Source organism: Falco cherrug, chromosome 1, assembly GCF_023634085.1.
Source record: "Falco cherrug isolate bFalChe1 chromosome 1, bFalChe1.pri, whole genome shotgun sequence".
NCBI lineage: Eukaryota > Metazoa > Chordata > Aves > Falconiformes > Falconidae > Falco > Falco cherrug.
Genome location: NC_073697.1, coordinates 48,257,353 through 48,280,587, shown reverse-complemented (window position 1 = coordinate 48,280,587; position 23,235 = coordinate 48,257,353). Strand labels below are relative to the sequence as shown.

At 38.2% G+C, this 23,235-nt stretch overlaps 1 protein-coding gene across 3 annotated transcripts in view; it reads right to left on the bottom strand.

Moving 5' to 3' along the window:
* Positions 1-4,615: 4,615 nt before the first annotated feature.
* The window catches only part of FAM193A (family with sequence similarity 193 member A), a 90,405-nt gene continuing 71,785 nt past the window's right edge, over positions 4,616-23,235 (bottom strand). For 2 of the 3 annotated variants that reach the window (XM_055708179.1, XM_055708172.1), the window contains 6 exons: positions 22,092-22,278; positions 19,963-20,193; positions 17,247-18,090; positions 14,411-14,492; positions 6,655-6,782; positions 4,616-4,704 (listed from right to left, as the gene is read on the bottom strand). In XM_055708179.1, the coding sequence (XP_055564154.1) occupies positions 4,631-4,704; positions 6,655-6,782; positions 14,411-14,492; positions 17,247-18,090; positions 19,963-20,193; positions 22,092-22,278 (1,546 nt within the window). In that variant the 3' untranslated portion in view covers positions 4,616-4,630. Of the gene's footprint in view, positions 4,705-6,654; positions 6,783-10,752; positions 11,637-14,410; positions 14,493-17,246; positions 18,091-19,962; positions 20,194-22,091; positions 22,279-23,235 lie in introns of those variants that run through there. The other variant, XM_055708187.1, reaches the window with a different exon arrangement.

The window sequence follows — 23,235 nt, the reverse complement described above, 5'->3', positions numbered from 1 at the left end:
CATATAAAATTTGGATAAATTAAGAAATTCCTGATGCTGATCCCTGAACATGAAAAAGCATCTAGTGTCAGCAATGGAAAACAGCAGGGGAAGATGACAGCGAGCATAAAAAAGCAGCTCATTTGGCCACAAAGCACACGAACCTCTGTACTGGTCACGTGGCTCTCACTACGGCCAGAGCATTTCCTTTCTGAGCAGCTTCTCCATCAAGGGAACAGTAGAATGCCACTACAGAAGGCAGCAGAAGTATTTCAGCAACTCATTCTAGAGAAGAAGCAGGACATAACCTCCACGCTCCAAAAGGACAGAATCCACACAAATTATTTTTGTGATTCCCACCAGTGAAATTCAGACCTACTGTTCTGAAACTCAAGTTTCCAATGACCGAGCTTCTGCTTTAGTTGCAGACGAAAGGCAAACCAAATTGCACCTAAATGAACATTACCCTCAAACAGCACATTAACCTTTCAGGTTAACCTTTGAATCTAGTCACCACTAAAAAAGTTACAGCTTTTGTAATCCTGGCGAGTTCACTTTGGCTGAAACACAGCAAGTGATATGTTTCAATATTCTGCAGATTAAGGCAAATATTAAGTGATCGAAATCTACCAGTCAGTATCCTGTCTTGCTGGTTAAAGGGAAGATTATTTTCTCATCTGAAGACCAAATCACTGGAATTTTTTTTTTATTTTTTAAAACAAAGTGTCAGATTTCATAGTCACTTCTCAATAAAAAGCTTTAAGAGGTAACTTTTCATTCTATTGGAATAAAGCCATCCCACCAGACCAACGTGCTTATACACACTTGGCCAAGCTCTTCACATATACCTGGTCTCCTTCCCCAGGTTTGCACAGCAGTAGATGATTTCAGCTCCCTCTACACTTCTCACAGGAAGTGCCAGATTTAGTACTTCAATTAGATGAAACCATTCTGTGCTGATCATTGGAAATTAGCCCGCTCCCATGCAAATGAGTACATCTGCTATGAGACAAGGATCCGCACTCAATGCAAAACCTGCTGCTGCTGCTGAAAGCTCTCAGTTTCTTTCTATTAGGAAAAGTAAGGTGAACGAAGTCATGTGCTTTCCTGGAAATTCATGTCTAGTGAGCAGAAACTATCGCCATTCTATACAGCAAACAATCACTGCTAGAGATCACATTTATACCATAGTTGAACTACACGAGTTGAACTGTCTTTAGCATTTAAGCATTAAACATGTAAGCCAGCTGGTTCACTTCCTCATACAACAGGAAGGTGATATTGCACTAGGTAGCGAGTCCATTCGATGCTGATCTCAGAATGTAACCTACACCATTAATTAGCATTTAATGGTCCCATCACCCCACTTAATAGTTGCTGCTAAACTTCTGCATGACATATTTCAGACGAAAATTCCCCCCACATGCCTGTTCCATACTCTGAAGACCAAGGATCCTTCAGGAGTATGAAAGTAGTGTTTAATAACCACTAAACCATCTTTCAGAAGTACAAAACTGATACTTGGTTTCGGGGTCACTTCACAGACCCTGCTCCCACAAGTAAACACTGTCACATGTGATAGAAAACAGCAACCAGATTAACCTCATACCCTGACAAGGCAAGACAAATTTACTAAAACCAGAGGTGAAAGTGACCCACAGAAAACTAAGCACTAAGTGTCTGGATTGCAGTCTGATCACAGCCGAGCTACCTGCCTCCCAATTTGTGAGAATCTACCAAGACAGATTACAACAGACCAGGAAATCCACAGCTCCCATCCATCCCAGTGACTGCCTCTAGCACAGGACATGCTGTTACTGTGCCCGGAATGAATGAGCTAAGAAACACCAGATCCCTCCTCCTTCTCTCATCCAACACTCTTAAGAGAACAGCTAAGAGTTTTACTTCCCTCTGACCCTACCAAGCTCGGTTGCAACATGGTCTGACTACAGCACAGGGCACTTCATCCGTTTGCAGCCTCACAGCTGTCCACACATGATAAGAAACACTACTGCGTGATGGTGGCATTTCAGGCGTGCATGAGATAACAGTTTAACAGAACAAACTAAGCTCCCGGTATTAATTCCTAAGTTCTGCTGTCAAAAAGCCTCAGGAGCACATTACAACTTATACAACGCAATCACTCCAGTATTTGCAGGGAACCTCAGCCACAAGACCTGTAGCAACAAGAAGGATCAATGAGATGGTCTGGGATGTGGTATGAGTAAACAGATGAGGAAAACATCTAGTGCAAAAATCATCATGAAGAGGCTAATGCTTCACAGTGCTTCTCTCTTATATCCAGGGGTAGTTCTTGCATAAATCCTCATGACATAAGATTATGTAAATCAACCATGGACTCAGGCCTCTGGATAACTGGGTTCAGTTTCCAACTTCATTTCAGACTTTAATGGTAGCTGGGGCAAAGCTGCTTCATATCTGCGATGATGCCTCTTCCGTAAAATGGAGTAAAGTCATAGCTGCCTCACATCTTTCCTGCCACGTGTATTCCAGTTGTACATTAGCGTGGGACACCAGTGTCAGCTTGGAGACAGCTTTACCACAGTTCAGATATCCATTAATAAACCTCCTAAGGAAAGACCAGCTCTCAGTGCAGTGATGAACTGATGAACTGCATGGGTAACAAGAAACCAGAAATACTATGAGCAGGTTAAAGCAAAAGCTATTTAAGAAAACAAGTGGATCAAATCAGTCCTTTACCAAAAGGAAGTAACACATTTCCTAAGAGCTGCAGGACACAAGAGTTTGCACTAAAGATTTAGAACAAACTTCTTTTACATGCTTTACAAATCAAGTTAAAACGCAAAAAAATTAAATAATTACTAAAGACCTTCGGATGAAGAAAAAGATATCTTTTTTTTAAAAAAAGTACTTTAAAAAAGCTATTTTCCCCTTCTTCATTTACCCACAGCTACCTAGTTTTGGTTATCACAGAAGATACAATGACTGACGTCGTGCAGAGCACACCACTTGCTCAGCATGGCCATGAAATGACACAATTTACAGAGTTCAGGCCTATAAAAATGTTACCATAACAACAAAAAAAAAAATTAAAGAGGAAGTAGAATTTTAAGAAGTCATCTCTGTGCAACATTTAAGATTTACACATTTAAAACAATGTTGCCTTTAAGGCAAGTACCATTTTAGTCCATTACACATTACAACAGGGCATCCATATTTACACACATAACTGAAGTAACACACTTGTTCATTCTTATACTGCATTATCTCTTGCAATCTAAGACACAGAATGCATTCCAGTGTATACCCCAAAAGAATTAGAGGTTTTGTGTTGTGTGGTTTGTTTTTTTTTTTCTTTCCTCCCAGTCATTTCAAAACACTATCACTTCCACAATTTCTCAGCCAGCTGCACTGTTTCCTCATTGGGCTACTTTTGTTTGGGTGATTCTATATTACAGCAACATTCAAGATTGCTTAAATTGCAAATGGCTAACCATTATAAAGCGTCAATTGGCATAAAAACCAAATCCAGAGTATAGATGATAATCCCCCAGATTAAATACATTAGTATTTGGGGGTGTGTGTCTGTGTGTGTTGGTTGGTTGGTTTTGCTTTTGAAAGAAACTCAGCAATAAGGAAAATAAGCCAGCCTGGAGACTCTGATCTACAGCTGTATTTGTGTTTCAGCTGTTTTTAATAAATGCTTCTCCTACATCATACCATGTCATGCTAATATATTGCTGGGATGAGAAAAGGGAAATGGCAGCAGGTGATGCCAGAGCTTATCTGTCCCTACACCACATCATTTTAAGGGTTCCAACCCAAGGACAAACACACCTTTGTATGGGTAATGACTTCAGCATTTTAAGACTTCTCTTCCACATTTAGTCTATTGGCATGCATCACGCAGATTATCACATCCTAGTTTAAGGCACTGCCACAGTCTACATCTCTGCCAATGCCTAATCCATTCAAGCCCCCGAATCCTACACCTAAGATGTTCCAAGGCATGAAAAGATGATGCTCCTATTGCACAAGTGTAGGTTAGTGTCCAAAAAAAGGCATCTGCATGGAGAAAACCAGGCTATACTGGCTAGCACTGACAAAATCAAAGAGACTAAAGTTCAGATCACATGAGAACATGCCAACTCTCTCCAGTAACTCGGCTCTGACCAGTTTGGATTGCCTTCTTGTTGAGATGGGTTAAAAATGGGATTTCAGAAGAGCAGTTACAATAATGATCACAATTGGTGGTCTTTGTTCCAAAATATTCCTTCAGTTCATTCAGAGTAACAGTTCTGATGTATTAAGATGATTATTTCTCACACCACATAATCAGTACACTGACCTGCTTAATTCCTACATTTCCACTTGTTCACCTCACTATCTAGCATTATGTCCACAGCTGTAGATCAGCAGAGAACTTCAAAAACAGCTGAAGCTCTTACACCTTTACACATGCATTCACCTATCTCACCAGCACTCAACTGCCAATTATGTTTTCGTACCACTTTACAAAGCAACAACACACAGTACAGAGTGGGTAATGTACATACAACTTTCTCTGGCAGGTTGTTCAGTTAACTACTTTGCTAAGTGTTAAACAAAAGTCCTGTAATATGAATAAGGAGCAACACAGATTTAAGCCTTTTGCCTTCTAATTCTGTTCTTACCCAGTCAGTTTATCTTCACTGACATTATGCCAGCTCCTCCCAGAATTACACTTGAAGTCCACAGGCAGTCCTAGATTTATTTTTTTTAAAAAAAAAACATAGACCAGTCAATACACAATTTCATGCCTCTTACGTAAAGAGCATTACTCGTGATACAAAAAGGATAGAATTTTTTCAAGACAACTTTCAGAGAATTTCCTCACCTGGTGAAGTATGTAAAGTATGACCAATGTAAATGACACAAAGGCTCAGAGGCAACTGGGGACAATGAAATTTCATTATAGAACATAAAATGGCTTGTAACTGCGGTGCATGCCACTTGCCCATTACTGAAAAGGTTCATTAATTCTTTAAAGGGGCTTTTCAGACACGCACTCTGACTCTGGGAAGGAAAGAGAAATCTTTTAAAGCTTATAAGCTAGACTGATGGCACAGAAAGGAATAGTAGAAGCCCCATATAAGAGCAGCAAACTGCATTTTCATTACTCTTCAGATGGAAAAGTTTGTTTACTTGTTAACTAGAAGATGAAGACTTTAGCTGCAGACTGTTACAGAAGGTAGGAGTACGCCCAATTAAGAAACCTAAGAGATGACCTTGCATGAAAGGATAAAGGCAACAATACTGTTGCTATGTTCGGTACTAGTGTACTAGGACACTCTCTTCCCCTCCCACTTCAAGAAACAGTTCTAGCAATGACATCTTTCAGTCACCAAGACTATACAACCATGGTTCTGCTTCCAGCCTCTAGAATTCACTCAACAGAGCAAACAGCTCATACCCTGATATAATCAACAAATGCAAGTGAAGAGGCTGATGTAATGTTGCTTAAACTTGTCTTTCCCTGTTAGTCTGTGAAGACTGTCTTCAGACAGGGGTCCTCAAACTTTTTAACCAGGGGGCCGGCGTGCGGATGCAGTGGCAGGATGTCATCTGCGGCTGCTTCATTTCCCCCCCCAACCCCCGGCAGGGGGTTCTGTAAATACCGGGGGCCGGACTGAGGACTCTGGGGGGCCGTATCCAGCCCACGGGCCGTAGTTTGAGGACCCCTGTCCTAAGAGGACCTCTCACAAACTGGCTACCTCTAATTTGCCCTCAACATAAAATAAACAAACCAAAAAAACCTTGAAAACCTTAACTGCCCTTAGCAATACTGTGCAACCCATTTAGTGGTCAAGCAACAGATGGGCAAAAACTTGTACAAGGTCTTGAAGACAAGAGTGCTTGACATATAGTATATATGATTAATTATCTGATTTCAAATACCTTGATTCCTACCTTTTTGCCCCCTTTTGGAGGAAAAAGGTTTTGCTGATTATCTATTTCCAGATACTATAGAACCACTCTCCCATGAGCTGACACTGAGTGGCTGGCAGCATGAAGTCTGTTGAAGCAACAGCAGGCAGCAATTATCTGGTCTGATGAGTTCAGCATTCCAGCTTTTCTGCTCCAGAATGCAGGATTAAAAATCTTGTATTTCAGTAACAAGCAAAACAACCTTAGTCAACATCATGTTGCCTGAAAGCAAGCCCCCTCCCAAACCAGTGCAAAACACTGTACTAACTTCATTTGTGTCCATAACCTGTTTAAAGGCTGGGAAAACTAGTCTAGACATCTTTCCCTGTGAAAAAATCTAACATGTATAATAAGCTGGTTCAGTGACATACTTGGTATGGAATGCATGTTAGTTTATGCAATATAAGTGTCCTAATTATACTGATGCACTCAGAAATTGATTTTTATTTATTCTTCGATTTAATACTAAGCATCAGTTTTTCTTCATGACATCTTTCTTCTACTCCATCTGCCCTCTCTCTACTCTCTCCAAACACGGCAAGCTGGACATAAGTATTATTTGCAGAAAGAATATTACCTTCTCACATGTTGCTTGTCAGTTAAGAATCTGAAATTGTCAGCTTATGGGTATTACAGCATTGTCAAAGATACGTCGGTTTTACTTTTCGGTTCAGCTTCCAGAAAAACTGGTGAAGAAAATGGAGGTTAAGAGTTGACAAGAGATACCTGAACGCTCATCACTGGCAGAGGTTTCCTTTGGCCAATTTCTAGAAAAGAACTGTCCAGCAGATCCCTCTTCACACATTGCATCTATGCAGTTCTGTGGATTGCTGTACTTCTGGAACACAGCCACACTGGAAGAAAAACTGAGGTTAAACAAGCATCTAGACTACAGACAGTCTGATCTCCTGGCAACTCTGCCTGAAAAGCCACTAATGTCACAATAAAACTACATATTTCTGATCAAATAATACCTGGTGAAACAGCAATGTTAAAGGCTATGAACCTGTGATTGAAGAGTGAAAACATGCTTCAAGCCATCCTAAATCGAGACATTCAAATAGTGGAAGGGTTTGTATATAAAAAAAAAAATTAAAAAAATCATTAAGGAAAACGTATCAGAGGAGACACAATCAATATATACCTTCTCTCCTTTCACATCTTCCCCAGAGATAGAAATTGGACACCACCCACTTCAAAATCCCTTTTATCTTTATAAGCAAACCCCAGTAAACCCCCAAAAGTTACATGAAAACCCATGTTTAGCTGGCATGTTTTTCACCAATGTATGTAGATCCATAGTGTACCAATAGGTAATTTCTTCCACATCTGTAAGCACTGGGCTGGGAGAGCCCCACCTGTATAGCTAAAAGCAGCAGCAGAGCTGAAACTGGACACACAGACCTGTGAAGAATACAAACGAGGCCCTAAGTTGCATATTGTTACTGCTTTGCTCAACGGGAAAAAGAAGAGAAAAACATCCTTCTTTCAATGACAGTTCAGTTACATAAGCTGCCCGTAGCAGCACTTAAGATACAACAATTTTATGATCATTTAACATTTCCAGTCAATGACTTACAGGGCAACACAGGACAGACATGTTGCTGGCAATTAGGAAGGCATTTAAAATTTGGAAAACTGGAATTTTGAAAGGTTCTTTCTGATGGACAGGAAGAGGAAGGGAGACATTCAATCAACACTTTTGTGACTTCACTTCAAAGAATTCCCCTACCAAACATTTCAGTCTCCAGATTTCCTGGAGGTTTAAATACAGAGAAAGAACCAAAGACAACAAATATAATGTACACCTAATCTTGCTCAGATGTATGTTACAACATAGCAAGCACAGAAAATTATTTTTTTTTTCAGAATAGCTTCTGCAATTACAAGTTGCACACCTTCATTTGTACTGGAGATATGTGAAATTGTAATAATTAGTGTAAAAATTTATGCTAGTAACCCTTAATTTCTCCACCATGATAGAACAGGATCCACACTAAAGGTGAGCTAACTTTTCACCAAAACAGAAAGCTACTTGCAAAGCCTTTTTGAGCAGCAATGAGCACACAGAACTCCTACACATTAATTAATAATCTTTAACATATCAGTCCTCTCAGGCTATGGCGAGATTTGTGTGGCCAGCATGCTCAATCTCAGCTACACAGTTTTAAGTACCGACGATGCCACATGAAAAATGCACGCTGAAGACTCTTGAATTCTGTTGCCTTGGAAAGCAGCAATAGTGAACGACAAGCAGAGATGAGACAACCCTGTGTTAAGAGATGTCCTAAGAGTCTCCAATATCAACACTGTCCAAGATACAAAACTGCAGTGCAATTATGCCCTCTTCCATTACGAAAATGTCTGAAGTACCACCACACACTCAGATTCAGGAGCACGGATATCAGACAGGCCTAAAACAGATAATGCCACTAGCCACCTCCAGAGCTTAAATACTCATCTTTCACACAGGTTACGATGAGTAAGGAATAGGAGGTCAACTTACACTACAGTTAAAGTGACCTACTCAAAGGTGGAATTTTTCTCCCTTCCAAATCTTCGGAAGCATTAAAATTTATTCAGTCATGATGTTGTTATTTATACAGGTCTCTTCTATTCAAAGTTACCTTTGAACCTATTTATCTGGATTGAATGCATCTGAACTACACAAATACCAGTGTTAGACCATTTGCACTTCCAATAGGTTATAGTGTTGCACCTAAGCAGGCTCCACATCGCTACTTACGTTTAGGCATTAAGAAACATGCTTATAATTCCGAAAACGCTTAACAAAACCATTTAATGAATGGAGTAACAATAACTAACTTATTTGCCCAAGGTCAAAAAAGTGGTAGAAGTAAAGCCAGTACTTTCAAATCTCCTGGCTCCCAGACTAATCCACACTTAACCTCACTTAATTATGAATTTATAAAAATACGACTTGCCTTTAAGTTCTCACCAAGGTGCAACAGCAGATCCCTAGAGACTCATCCTTCATGCTTTCTGTGTAGTGTGTGGAATCATGTCAGTTGAACTAATACACCATGATGGATCTTAAGGCATATCTCTGAAGGATATTACAAATACATATATATATATATATGCAAATACATATATATATTGCAAAAGGATTTCTTCTGTAGTCTTAACCCAGGACTTCAAAATAAAGAGAAGCAGTCATATTCATGTTAGCTTTGTTAGTACAGAATAAAGTCAACTTTCTTCCCCATTTACTAGTGAAAACAAACGCTATGAAATGAGTTTTCTAGCACCGTTAAATATCTCAGTACTTTCAAAGCGTTCCTACTCTAGAGAGGCTGGGATCTGCACCAATATTCACCCATGTGACATCAACTAGTTTTTCCATCCCAGGACTCAATTTGTTGAGATCAATGACGTAGAAGTAACTAATGATGACATACACTGCCATCTTGTGTTACGGTTTAGAACTGAAAAAACGTGAAAAGGATTTCACACAAACATCAGCTTGAGCTATTTCAAGAGCTTTTTTCCCCTCCCCCACAGCCACTGTCCCACATGAGAAGCCTCTCCACTTTTACAAAACTAAGATCTAACTCAGGCTGCAACAGATGCAAGCCTTCATGATCCCAAGAAACAAAGTTCATTCTTCTCCACTAACTGATGCAGGCACTTTCAATCGTACACAGTTTTGCAGAGACGGTTTGTGCTAAGTGGCATAGATATTACCTTTTATGTTTGAGATGTTATTCCTCCAGCACAAGCAAATAAATGCACAGGCTACAGTACAGCATTGACAAAAAAGCAAGGCTAAGCTATTAATCCCTTTCTCAACCTGCATCTGAAGAAGAGTAATACAAGTTGTCCGATATACATCCCTGGACTATATTTTGAGAAGTACTGTGTCATTCTCTCCTCTACAAGATGAAACTGAGGGCTCTTACCTACAGTGGCTGGGTGTAAGCCGAGCAACTATATTCTGTGTCAGCAGCACACACTGGGGTAGGAGCTCCAGGACCAACAACAGGGATGTGAAGTTGTAAATATCTCAGTGGTCTGTAGGCAACCCAACTCTACTGCTAGATCTGGGCACCACAGAGCACATGAAAGCATTCATCCATTAAACCTCCTCAAGTCCAAAGCTAAGTGTAACTACACCGTGCCTTGCAAAGCAGTCCCAAGCCCAGTGGGTGTATCACAGAAAAATATGTGTTAACAAGTAGAAGAAAGAAAAACGTGGAATGGTTCTAGAAAAGAATGTTTGTGGGCTTTAAAGCCATACTGTCCTTTTAAATACATGCTGAGTGGAAGACTGCCGTATAATTTTGGTAAGCACGGTCATCTGGAAGTAAGAAGAAAGCTTCTGATGTCTCCTTTTCAATAAATAGCACAGTATCAGGAAAACTTCTACAACGGCAACATCTTTATACAGATCAAAATCCTAAATCAGCAGTTTTCTTCCACACTTCCATTCTTCCACATCACTATATCGTTAACTGTTTACATGATAGCAGCATTGAGCCTACCTACTTCATTTCTGCACTGACATTAAACTGGAAATTTTTGTACTACCTTGGCTTTTACAAGTTACCTAAGGAAATAGAAGCATTACAGTAATACACAGAATTCACAAACTTAATTCCAGCATTCAGCAGGAGTCTTTCTTGCTCTAGCAGATAGCAATTTTTCCCATCAGGTGAGCTGGTAAACAAGAAATATGCTAAAGTTAGGTAGCATTCACTGACTGATTTTGACACAAGATGAAATTTAGTTTAGAAAACCGTTATTTTTTTGCCTGTTTCTTTTTTCCCTTTCCCCACCCAAACGAAAAAAGCAAGACACAAATCTTCTGCCATACTAATGTATTCCATCTTTCAAAAAGAAAGACATGATTTTAATATTACTTAACAATATGTTAAAAAAGTAGCCAGTTAGGCTTCAGTGTTAATACAATTATACACTCTATAACAGATTTGATAGTGTGAGTACTGTTCTTTTTTAAATTTTCTCATTCTGCAAGTATTCTTACACAAGCTGGCTACAAGTCAGGAAAAAAAAAATCAAAACACAAATAGCGTAACTTGTACACTCTTAAACAGTAGATTGTGAAAGAACTGAGGAGATACTTGTCCCAGTAAGAGCCTCTTTTTCATGAAGTCATGTCAGGAGAATTCTGGAGCAGATGAAAGCACAACTGACTAGGTCCATTCCTTTGTCAGGAGTCAGAATGACAAAACATAGCTAGATGCAGAAGTGACAGGAGCCACTGCAGATGATGCAAACTAGTATTTTGGCCTCCACCCAAGCCTAAGCAATTTAAAGTCTTTGAGGCCAAGGCATTCAGAAGGAGATGGAAAAGAGCTATTGTTCCAACTCCAACGGCATACAGCTACAATCAAGTAAGTCTCACTCACAGACTACAAGCACACAAGCTAACAAATTCAGGTAGAAAGTGGCAATTTTTCAGTCCGCAAGAATTATCAGGCCAAAGGGTTCAGTGCAGATCCACACAGCACTGGGGACAAGGCAAGGCAGCACTGGCTCAAGACCAGATAAGCTCTCAGCACAGCAGGACAGGTAAGTGGAGTTGTCGTTCATTGATTCCTGCAGGGTTCCCTCCCCATATTGTGTCATTTCAATGTGCAGCAAAGGTGGTTTTTTTCAAGCTAAAATTGGACCAGTTGATGGAAAGTCTCTGCCTTGTCTGTCTGGCAGAATCCAAGCAGAATCTGAAATGAAAAAGTTAAGAGTGGAAGTATAAATGATATAGTGAAACCAATACACTTAAAATCTAATCACTGGTGTTATCCCTCTGTTTTGAAGAGCACCTCTCATTCAGAAAGACAAAACCTCCTAAAAAAAAATACCTAAAAAAAGAAGTTACTTGTCCATCACTCAAATACATCATAAACCTGTTACTTTAAACACCACTGCATCACCAAGAGTGAGTGAATGAATTAGCAAAGAACACTGCATATTTAGCAGCACAGATACTAGCTGAATGTTAACTAGAAACAGAAGACATTGCTGTATTTACCTAAAACCTTGTTAACAGTAAGAATGAGGGGTAGGTAATGTGTAAAGCAGAAGCCCCAATAGCATGAGACACTGCTGCTTCTCTTCTAAATACAGCAATGTTTGAGATATAGGGAAAGGAGTTTTGTTTATAATACAGCAGATCAGTAGCCCACATGCCTGGAAAAAGCACCTTTAGAACGAAAATTCACTTGTTCACCATCACTAAACAGAATTTATGGAAGAACTTCTGAAAGGTTGGCATGTTCAAGCATTTCAGTGACAGTTCACACTGAAGAACTTCATCGAGGCAACATGTAGCTTGTTTAAGCTAAAGGCTGCATGACAGCATCAAGGTAGCGCATACCTCTCTCTGCAAGGTTAACAGCTTCTGTAACAATTGAAAGCCAAAAAAAAAAAGGGGAGTAGACGGGAAGAGTGAAAGAGAAAAGGTACTGAGGAAGGTTAGAACAACGACACTTGTTCTTTCCATGCCAAAGTTACAAGTAGCTTGCAAACTTAATTCTGAAGTCAGGGTGTAATTAAAAGTATCCATTTACTATGCCCTACAAAGCAAGTAGAAAAGCTGATGAAGTAACAAACTACCAGTAAACAGTATGCCTGTGGAGCTCATTACCATGGAAGGTTACTGAAACAAGTGATGTTGCTAGCCTTCTAAATACTATGTCAGAAATTATCAAGTGATAGAAAACATAAGCATTAAAGATGCCTTCACAACATTAAGTAGTTGTTATTCCCCCCTAGAAAAGCACCTACCAGGGTTTTTCAGACACCTTTTCTAAAGAGACATACATAAAAAATATTGGACAGTTACACATATTTCCTAACATGTGAAATTACAGTGAAGAGTAGATGGTACCAATTACTGAATTAATTACAAAATTAATTTAAAATAATTACAAACCAGTACAGTTAAAAGTGTTAAATCTTCATTTGGAATCATGTTTGACAAGTTGATCGCCAAACTTCAGCTACACTTCTGCAAATACAAGACACTGCTGCTTCATTTATGCTATCTAGAGTAGGAAATTGGTGAAAAGAGCTTTTCTATTGTTACAGATGCTGCCGACTTGAATGAAGCAACGAATATCCCATGAAACCCCTAACAAAGGCTTATGCTAAACCAACATTGGTACTAATATATGACACATTTCGCCTATAATAACCTACATTCTGATTTAAAAAAATCCTTTAATTGGGAGCCCTTAGAAAAATGATTTTTAAGGGCAGATTGTCCTTTTGAAAATTTCATCATCTAGTGCATCGTAACTCCATAAATAATCACAGACATATGCATTCTGTATAGTATTATAGCATGATAGCAGCATTGAGCCTACCTACTTCATTTCTGCACTGACATTAAACTGGAAATTTTTGTATTTTGTACAGCAGCACAGAGAAGCAGTTGCACTCTGTTCTTTCCAAGACTTAGACATATATTAAATCCCAGGCACACAGACTATGAAAGCTACATAAATTTAGAAAAGAAACTGAAACCCATACTGAAAGCCATTTTTTTTTTAAAGCCTGTAAACAAATTGATTTAGTTGTTTTTTGAAATACTGCTCTTGATTCCTAAATTATTCAGTTGCACAAACTGATTTATTTATAGCATTTCAGATTTGGCTATCATGATGAAAGGCTTACTAGAAGTATTCATGGGACACTAGCACACCCAGCCACCATCGAAGAACACAAATTTGAGTAGATTTCAGTATTATGGAAGAACATGTACTACATTATTTAAACATGAGCTGTCTGCTCATATTTGAGGAATTAAAGGTAACTAATAGTGATTTGTAAATCCCAAAAATAACGAATGCACAGAAGAAAAAAGTTTCACAGGCACAGGTTCGTATTACTCTTTTTACTGTTACTGCACTAGCATCAGCGTCCCCTTTTGTTGATTAACATAAGCGACTATCCCACAGTTATACCATCTTTACTCCATGTACAGTATAAAATTCCAAACTAATAGCTCTTATAAACAAGGAAGAAAACATCATGTACAAACCTTTTTGAAGTATATGTTCTGAAATTTAAAAAAAAGTTTTATTTGTTCAACATTTAACACCTAACATCGCACCTTTTTAATATCTTATTTTTTAAAACACTGATAAGCATTTGGTCTGCGTGGATAATAGAAGAAATATTAATGCAAACTTTGCCTATAGAAGAAAAAATACGTAACTAAGGATATTCTGAAAGCCTTGATGAGAACCTGAGGGACACACAGATGATTCTGGCACTCATTTCTGTATTTGTGCTACTCAGCTATGATTTGTGTCCACAGATCTACAGCTTTCGTGATTGTTACAGTATTCAGAATGTCAGCTGTAACAGGATTTGCTATGTTACAACACAGGCTCTCCTGCTACAAGTTAGTTAATACGTTGTGGGGTTTTTTAACCCATGGAATATGGGAAGAAGCAAAACAACTTTATCCGAAGGGATTACAGCACCTTACCTTTTAAAATACTCCACTTCTCGCTCTGTTTCATCCATTTCCACACTGTCTAGATCAATGTCTTTGGGAAGAAACACATCATCTACAAAGGAAAAAGGATAACACAGTATTAGATTCCATGGGGAGGGAGGAAGGAGAGAGGAAGAAGCTGCATTAAAGATCTTTTTGGAGGACTGCCTGAACTTGGTGGACTATCGATTATTCATGTTTAGACTGAATTAATATAAACTGTAATTAAGAAGACACTTCTTAAAAACCCCATGCTAGTACATCTGCTCAAGCTTTAGGTAGTTAGGAACAAGGAAGAGATGAATCAACAGCAAATTTACTCATCACATGGGTTGCAAAGGATGCCATAAACCTGGAATACACAGGAGAATGGTCAAATTACACAAAAGGCTCAATGATTCAGATAGATTTCAAGTAAACAATACTCATGAGCTGTTTGCCTTACTAACAAAAGGACAGCTTTAGAAACATTTTAAAAATGGTTTTTATAAAGAAAGTGTAAATTTTTGTAGCAACCAATTTGAGTATTTTCCCCTTGAAGTCTCATTTCTTACTACATATATGCTCCAATCTAATTTCTGAAGCAGCTTCATAACACATTCCAAAAAGGGCAAGATGAAGAAACTAACAGAAAACACAGCAGGACTCTCCATAATCCTTGAGATTATGGGAACAAATGACTTCTGAACTACCAGGAATGCCTTTAGAGAAGTTGCATGTCTTTGCTGTGCAACTTACTTCTGAAGCAGCAGAAAGCCGTATAAACACGGGGCTTCTCTATACCCCTAGTTTTCTTAAGCCTCTTCATAACAAGGAGTTAAAAATTACTGGCAGAATAAACTTTCAGAAACAGAACTCACACCAAACCCAATAAATTTCACTGCCTTAACACTTTACTTAAAAATTCACTTAAAAAAAACACCAAACTTTGTTAGCCTCTTTTCATGTTCTTTCATTTACCCTAGTTCTAATTTTTTTTCCTTAGTTCTTCTTTTGTGTCCTAGCTAATTTGGTACATCAACTCTGTATCTTTGAGAAATGACAACTAAAAGAAAAATTGTATATTATAGTATTTCTCTTGTAGTTCTAAAGTCAGAACTATTCCAAGTAGCAGTCCAGTCCCAACTCTTCAGAGAGCAGCACAATTATCTCTTTATAAATTCAGACATATATCGCTGGTTTTTCCCATTTAAGTATTAGTCTTCAGAAACTGTAACTATATTTGATTAAGCAGCAGAAAACAGCAGTAAGGGGCAGGGAGGAGGAAAAGATGCTGGAAACTACCTGCATTCTCTTACAGTAAAAACCCTCTACCACCCCCCAACTCCCTTCAACGCTTTCTCCTCCATAATAATAATAAAAAAATACTTTATTTTAAAGCTGCAGGAAGGCTCCAAATGTCTCTAGTCTTCTCTTTCTACTCCTAATTCTAGATTTTTGTCTTGCTCCAATGACTGCAGCACGTTCTTCTCAGTAAATTAAAAAAACAACTAACAAAACCCAAACATGCCACAACACAGTATGCACAAGAACTAAGGTATCAGAGAAAAGGGTTCAATGCTGTATCATTGCTTCATTGACATGAAATCGAAAACTTTGAACATAAGAGCTAAAAAGAAAGACTGGGCTGACTCAACCCAACCAAGAGACCACAAAAATAAAGTTGGGCTCTACACCTAGCACTTGCAACAACCATGAATTCAGTCTACATTTTTTATAACAACACTTAATCAACATCTTAAGTATTCTGAAACCCTGGCAGAGACTACAGAAGGATTAAGGTCTCTATTTCAATGTACTTACCAGACAGAACAGCAGTGAGAATTGCAATATTAAGTCATTTTTGTGAATGGACATTTAAATTATTTGCTGTTACCACTCAGCTACCAGGTGATCCCAGGGAAATGATCGGGTACTCCAAGCAGATAGATGTCCATACTGCACAAGTGCCATCCCAGCTGGCAGTTCCATAAGGAACCAAGCATGTGCAGGGAATAAACTTGTGCCCAAGAATGGCAGTTTGGTTAGGGTGCTGACAATGCCAGCCAGCTAGCACTGCAAGTGCTCCTCAGCTCTATTAGCTGTCAGATGTTTTCAGGAAAACAAAAAATATATGTTGGGAAGAAAATCATGCAAGTGCAGCTTATCTGAGGCAACTCGGTCTTCTAAGGTTTAATTTCTTCTGTCAGATAAATACTAAAGATATCTTTACTAGCACAACCTAATAGTCACGTGGAGAAAACACTCAATATTATCAACTATTTAACATCCCACTAAATTTTCACTCTGACAAATAAAAAATTAAATTAGTTTTCTTATTTACTCACCTACCTATTAATAAATGTAAGAAAGAAATAATTTGCACTGAGAAAATGCATATTTATGCATAAATGATCATTCTTTGGCTGCAAAATCCCCTTATTTTCCTCGCTCAAAGAATAAGACCAACTTTAGACCATACTCTTAATGCTGTGAGAGAAACTATTGCTTTTAATAAGGTCCAATATGGATTTCAGCACATTACTAAATTATTTATCTATTTATTTAAGCAAGATAGGCTTTACAGGAGACTGGCTTCCTTAACTGACACAATCATCATACAAAAGCAGCAATATACGTAAGTTCATTCATTCATTCTTTAAAAGAATCCTGCATTTCTTTACTAAAACTACATGCATGTCCTAACTGTTACAATGACAGTGAAACTGGTGTCAGGAAAACTTGAGCCATTGTTTCCCTAACTTACACTGGCGGGAATGACCGAAGATAAAAATTTCAAACAACGGTAAGAAACAACCCAACTTCTTAAACTTTCTTACACACTTACCAATGGAATTGTTGACTTTGTCCCCTTTTTTCTTCTTGTTTTTCTTGTTCTTGCCTTTTGGTTGAGGAGAATCTGCAAGTATTAGCTTATTATTTTGTTGCTGTTCACTTGGTGAGGGGGATTCACTTGTTACGGGTGCCTTCTCTTCCTTTACATGGTTCAACTGTTTTTTGTTGTTACTGTTTAATTTCTTCTCCTCTTTTTTAGGTTCTGCAAATGATGGGGGCTCTGCTGCTTTTGCTTTGGATTCTATTTGGTTTCTGGTTTTAGTCTGTATTTCAGCTGCTTTGGGGGATTCAACAGGCTTTTTCACTTGTTCAGCACATGGTTTATTTATCTGCTTTAATTTCTGCTTGCTATTTCCTTCTTTATGTTGATGCATGATATCAAGCAGAAAAGAGAGGGGCTCATGCTGCTTTACATTCCCCTCTTTCTGATAAAGCAGCTTTGAGTCTCTAGTGTTTACAGGATTGGATAGTTCACAGCCTGTCTCTGAAACCGGTCTCTGTTCTGTATGATTCGCGTGTCTTGACAGTGAAGCAGAGGAGGTTTCTATCTTTTCTGATTGCTCAAGTGTACCGTTCTGAATGTCTTCGGGTGCGTTTGGGACAGTTTCCTTCACTGCCTGGCAGTTTCGAGTAAGCATGTCCACCTTCTGACAGTCTTTACTTGTCCGTTCTTTCTTCTTTTTCTTTACAGCCCGCAACTGCTGCAGTTCTTGAAGCCGTTGTAATTCTTGTTTCAGCCTCTCTTCTTCTTCTTCTTCACGCCGCCTCTGTTCCTCAAGCAACTGGTGATGCTCCCTCTCCCTGGCTTCAGCTTCAAGTCGAGCTTTTTCTTCAAGCTACAGAACAATAAAGGTTTATTGAAAGTGACAAATATTTTAGAAAGTGAAGTTTTAGGGATTATTAATACTTTTCTCTATGAATGTTATAAATCCTAGGATGTTAACATATGAACATATTTAATCCACCAGGCCATACAGGAAGCAAATAACTATTTATACAAAAGCTGCCCTTTAAAGTACATAAAAATAATTCAGTATTTGTATTGTCTATGTTTCTGTAACATATTTGACTGTTGTTCATACCAACTCTTGGTCTTCTATTTGCTACTGCTAAACCTAACTCCACATCAAATTTTTCTACAACCACAAAAACCAGCTGATAACAACACATTGAGCTTAATCCTCAACAACCACATGTATTACTAAGGTAACTTGGGTTTGTATTATGTTGCATGTTTTACCTGTTCTCTTGCTATGGTAGCAGAGTTGCGCTGTTTCAGTGTTCACAAACATTAGGAAAAGCAATCATTAAAAACATTTTACAGCAAAACACTAAGCACATTAAAGTTACACTTGAAATTGTCAAAAATAATAAGGATGGTATGGTTTTCTACTGTCAGTTTTAAGTTCATTAACCACATAAAACAGACACAAGGGATTTTTTTCCAACCATTATTGCAAATGCCTGAAACTTTGCTGTGCAGCATAGATCTTGCATCATTAGCAAAATGAAAGGAAGGCATACACTGAGAACTATCATGTCCATTTATTTTCTTGCACATTTAGGAGTGCTTGTATTGGATTACTTTTTCAGTTACAGAACACACATAAAAACCCTAAGAGAATCTTCCACTTATGCTCTAACTGCATTGCAAGAGCAAAGTGAAATTTGCATTGTGAATTTTACTTATAAAATAACTCACTAAGTCCTGAGGTTGCTGAACAGTGCTAAAACATGAACATAAAGAACACAACTTGTGAACATCAGGTCTTCCAAACCCACGGAACAGTCTGAAGGAGTGTAGAATTAGTGCCAGCAAGGAAATCCACAAACAAGAAGTATTATAGTGTGGTCACACAAACATGCTTACCAGAACTCAAAAAACATTCAGCTACTAATCTCATTGTGCCTTAAGTTTTATACCAAAGGCTGATACTGAACTGCAGTACAAAAAGTCAGTTTCCTGCTTGTTCAACTTAAAAAACCCAAACATATTTCCTCTATTAACTCAGCAAATACTGGTGTTTTTTAAAAAAAAAAAAAAAAAAAAAATCACTGTTACACATTGGAGTTTTTAATAAATCTTTTTGACCGTTTCTATTTGAAAGCAACCTGTAATTTTTTCCTCCCTGTCCCCTCTCTGCAGCTTGCCACTTCACTCCAGCTTGGGATAGCCCTTCACGTCATCACGTGGCACAGCACTTAAACTCTTTCAGTGAGGACAGCAAGGTGCCTGCTGCAATCATTCTAAAAATACTAAATCTCTACTATTCCTTTCTCTTAAAAGCACTGACCTTACGTTTCTTGGCTTCCTACAGAGATACTTTATCATAACCTTTATACCAATACAGAAACACTAAGTTCTCTAACTTCCACCGCTGTTATATGTCAATTCTACAAAACAGTCAAATGCTTAACATTTCTCAACACTTCCAAATAGCTTTCTAAAGTGTAGGAAATTCCAGTACAAATCAACCAAATACATGATAATGACATTGTGAGGAATCTTCCCAGTCTACTACATAGATTCCTCAGGTAGCATCAGAACAGGTAGAGCTAGCTGTGTATATACAAACGGGCGGTGTACCACAAACTACACAGAAGCCAATTATACCAATATCATAAAGTCAGTGTACAGCACTATACTTACAGAGTGCGCACAGATTCAAAAACATGAGGTCTAGGATAAATCTACTTTTATGTCTTACCTTTCTTTGCTTATGTCTGGCTCGTTTGGCTGCCCGAGAACTGCTTACTGGTTTGGTTTCAGAGCTGTTTATAAATTGTAGCAAGTCTTCCACCTTTCGATGGTCAACAACACTTTCCCTTTCAGAGATCTGATCTGGTTTCTTCGGCTGTTCCTCCTTTCTTTTTGTTAGACGTAAACGAAGCTTTTCTCGCATCTCTGCATAATTTCTGCTGGTTGGTGCAGCTGGAGGCTGAAGGACAAATATCTAGTGATTAAACTATAAAAATTTCACTGACTTAATACTTTGAGATTTTGACATTTCTGACCTGCAAATAGCTGGGAAGGTCTAAACCTGAATAACAAACTCTTTATTGTTTGTATGTGTACCTAAAGAGAGGCAACAGAACTCATCAGACTTGGTGCTAGCTTGTCAACTGTATTTTCCAACCAAAAGGATGTCTCTTCTTGCAAGGGAATGACAAGTAAGAAGACAAAGTTACCTCTTTAAAAGCAAAGAGATTTCCATATTCTCTTGTGATTGGTATACCACATTTGAAAACTTGAAGGGAGCAGGCATTTGCTGCTGTTTCCATTTTATATTAAGTCTGTTTCAGAGTTTGGGCTACACAGGCCTCTGGGCTGTAACTGTGAAGGCTGGATTACCCTGCACTGAAGCATGCCAGCATACCCTCCAGCAGAGTCGCATCAATAACTTGTTAACACTGCTGCAAGGCGAATCCTTGCGTCTTGTTTCATATCTGTATTCCCAGCCACTGCTCCTGCATCTCAACTCCTCATTCCTCCCTCACTCCTGCTGCCTTACCCTCTCCCCTCCTGCACCAGATCTAAAGCCCATCTGTTTGGAGCTATACCAGTTCAACTCATTAAACCAACAAAACTAAGCCTATTAAAAAATCCTTAAAAGGATTTTAACAGGCCTGTTGCCTGTTAAATATGGCTTTAGGTACACACACAAACTTAAAAATCCTGTACTATTCTGCCACTTCAGCAAAATGAGTAACTTACTGTGCCATCAGACAACTAACAAAGACAGATCAATCATGGACACATCCCCTCCCTACCCCTTTCAGCCACAGGGCAGGGGCTTTTAATTCACTTCAGGCCCTACGATGAAACTGTATTTGTTCAAATACAGGGCCAGTAAGTTAAGCTTTTACTTCAAATAAGAAAAAAAAAAAAAAAAGGCCAGATACACATTGTACTAGTTAACTGATTATTAAAACGGACTACACAGATTTAGAAATGAGGCCAGCAGGAAAATTAAATCTTAAGTTAAGAAAAAAAATATATGTGGCCACTTAACAGCTTTTAGCATTTCATTTGTGCAAATGAAAAGACATGATTACAAGAAGTCACTAGACATGTTACTAGTATGAAATTAACTTAAGGGCTATACGAAGTGTTAAGTAGTAAAATACAGAACATAAAGGAAAAGATTTTGTATAACCTGCATGCTTTAGAACTTAATAGTTTCTTCAAAACACCCTTTAAATACAAATACAACTGAGTGCCTATCAAGATGTACCAGTAAAGAAAATGCTTTGCAATACTGAAGACAGGGAAAATGTAGTTTGTGTTTTCCTCTGATAAAGTGTAATTTAAAATTACACTGCCTAAGTTCTAGGTAAGAATAGTTTCTTTTTTAAAAAAACAACAAACAACATAAATACTTTGAGGATTGCTGTTTTGACAGATGGGAGAATGGTTCATAAATTGCCACAAACATTTTAAAAAATGTCCTATATTAAATGTATTTTTACCCAGATTTGTGGCTTATTCATAATTACACTACTACAGATGACTGCATGAATTTTGAAAAGTTATTTAAATGGCTCAATGTCCCTGTTTGCAGTTTCAATCAAACATGGTATCTACTAATCAAGTCAGTTGCTTCCTAAATCTTTTAGTAACTTTTATTACTGTTGAACTGCATTGAAGTGGAAAGGTTTGTTCCAATTCTCCAATTCAAAGAGGAAAATTATTCTAAGCAAGCTCCTTTTTACTACTTCTGTTGAGTAAACTCCAATGCCACCCCCCCTTAATTGCAGTCTGATAAATCACATGAAATCAAGGATGAGTAAACAATAAAGAAATCACATAAAACCAATTTAAAATCCAATAACTTACTCCTCCATGGCCGAAGAACTCACAGTAACAGCAGTCACAGTATTTGCCTTCCTTCTGATTTGTGGATGTTGAGGTACTGGAGCTATGCTCTGAACAGCTGTCTTCATCTTGACTCTCCTCTCCATCATACTGTTGATGATCATACGTGTTACTGTTCTCACAACGATGGCCCTCACAATCAGGATCACTATATTAAATTAAGAAAAAGCTTGTAAAAACTCTAATTATAATCAGTAAGAGAAAACTGAGAAAAACATATACAGTTATTGTACATCTACCAGCAACAATGACTCTCAGACTGGGCTATAAGCCACAAGTGATGCATCAGATCCTTGCAGATGCATCCAACAGCTTGCAAATGGACATGCTCAAAACCAAGCAGCAAGAGAAGATTATACATGGGTAAGTGATTTATAAGAACTCATTTAGTGACTCACTGAACAAGTAGCCTAGAGAATGAGTTTCACAACTGTTCTGCCTGAATTTAAACAGGTAAAACAGTTTCAGAGGTAGTGATTCTAGCTTTTTTTAAATGAAATGGTTTTGAAACTGGTACCCATCTCATCACTTGCGGTCTGAAGAGAGCTCTGCAGTTACTCAACTAATTTCTAAAACCTCCTGGGTTTAGGTAAGATTTTCTAGCTCTTGGCTTAAATAAAAAAATTCAAGGTCAGCTAAAACCGAAGTGTTTCCATTACCCTGTTTGCACCTTTGTTTTCAAGGGGAAATACTAGTGCGTCTCTTAAATACACAGCAGTTTATTCCCTCCATGGCTCTGTGTAACTGTGCACTCAACATATCTACTGTCCGGTTTTTCAAAAACTGATGTGATCTTGCTTCAAAAGAAAAAATATTTTTTAAAAAAAACATTCCTCTAGCATTAGTATTTCTTTCCTTTTATGTTAGAAAGGTGAAAGCAGGCCATAATCTGTCTTATCTGCAAAATATATGTGAATCTTCTTTCTTGATCTTGCTTCTCTCTCCCCTCCCCGTAAGTCTTTCAAGAATTAGCAACCAGGACAGAATGAAAAGTTCTGCAACTTCAGTATCCTAGTTAGGAAAAAGGCATGCAGAACTGTTGCACATAACAGGAGATACCACCAGTCAGTACAAATGCTCTGACTACTCAGTTTGAGCAGCTCTT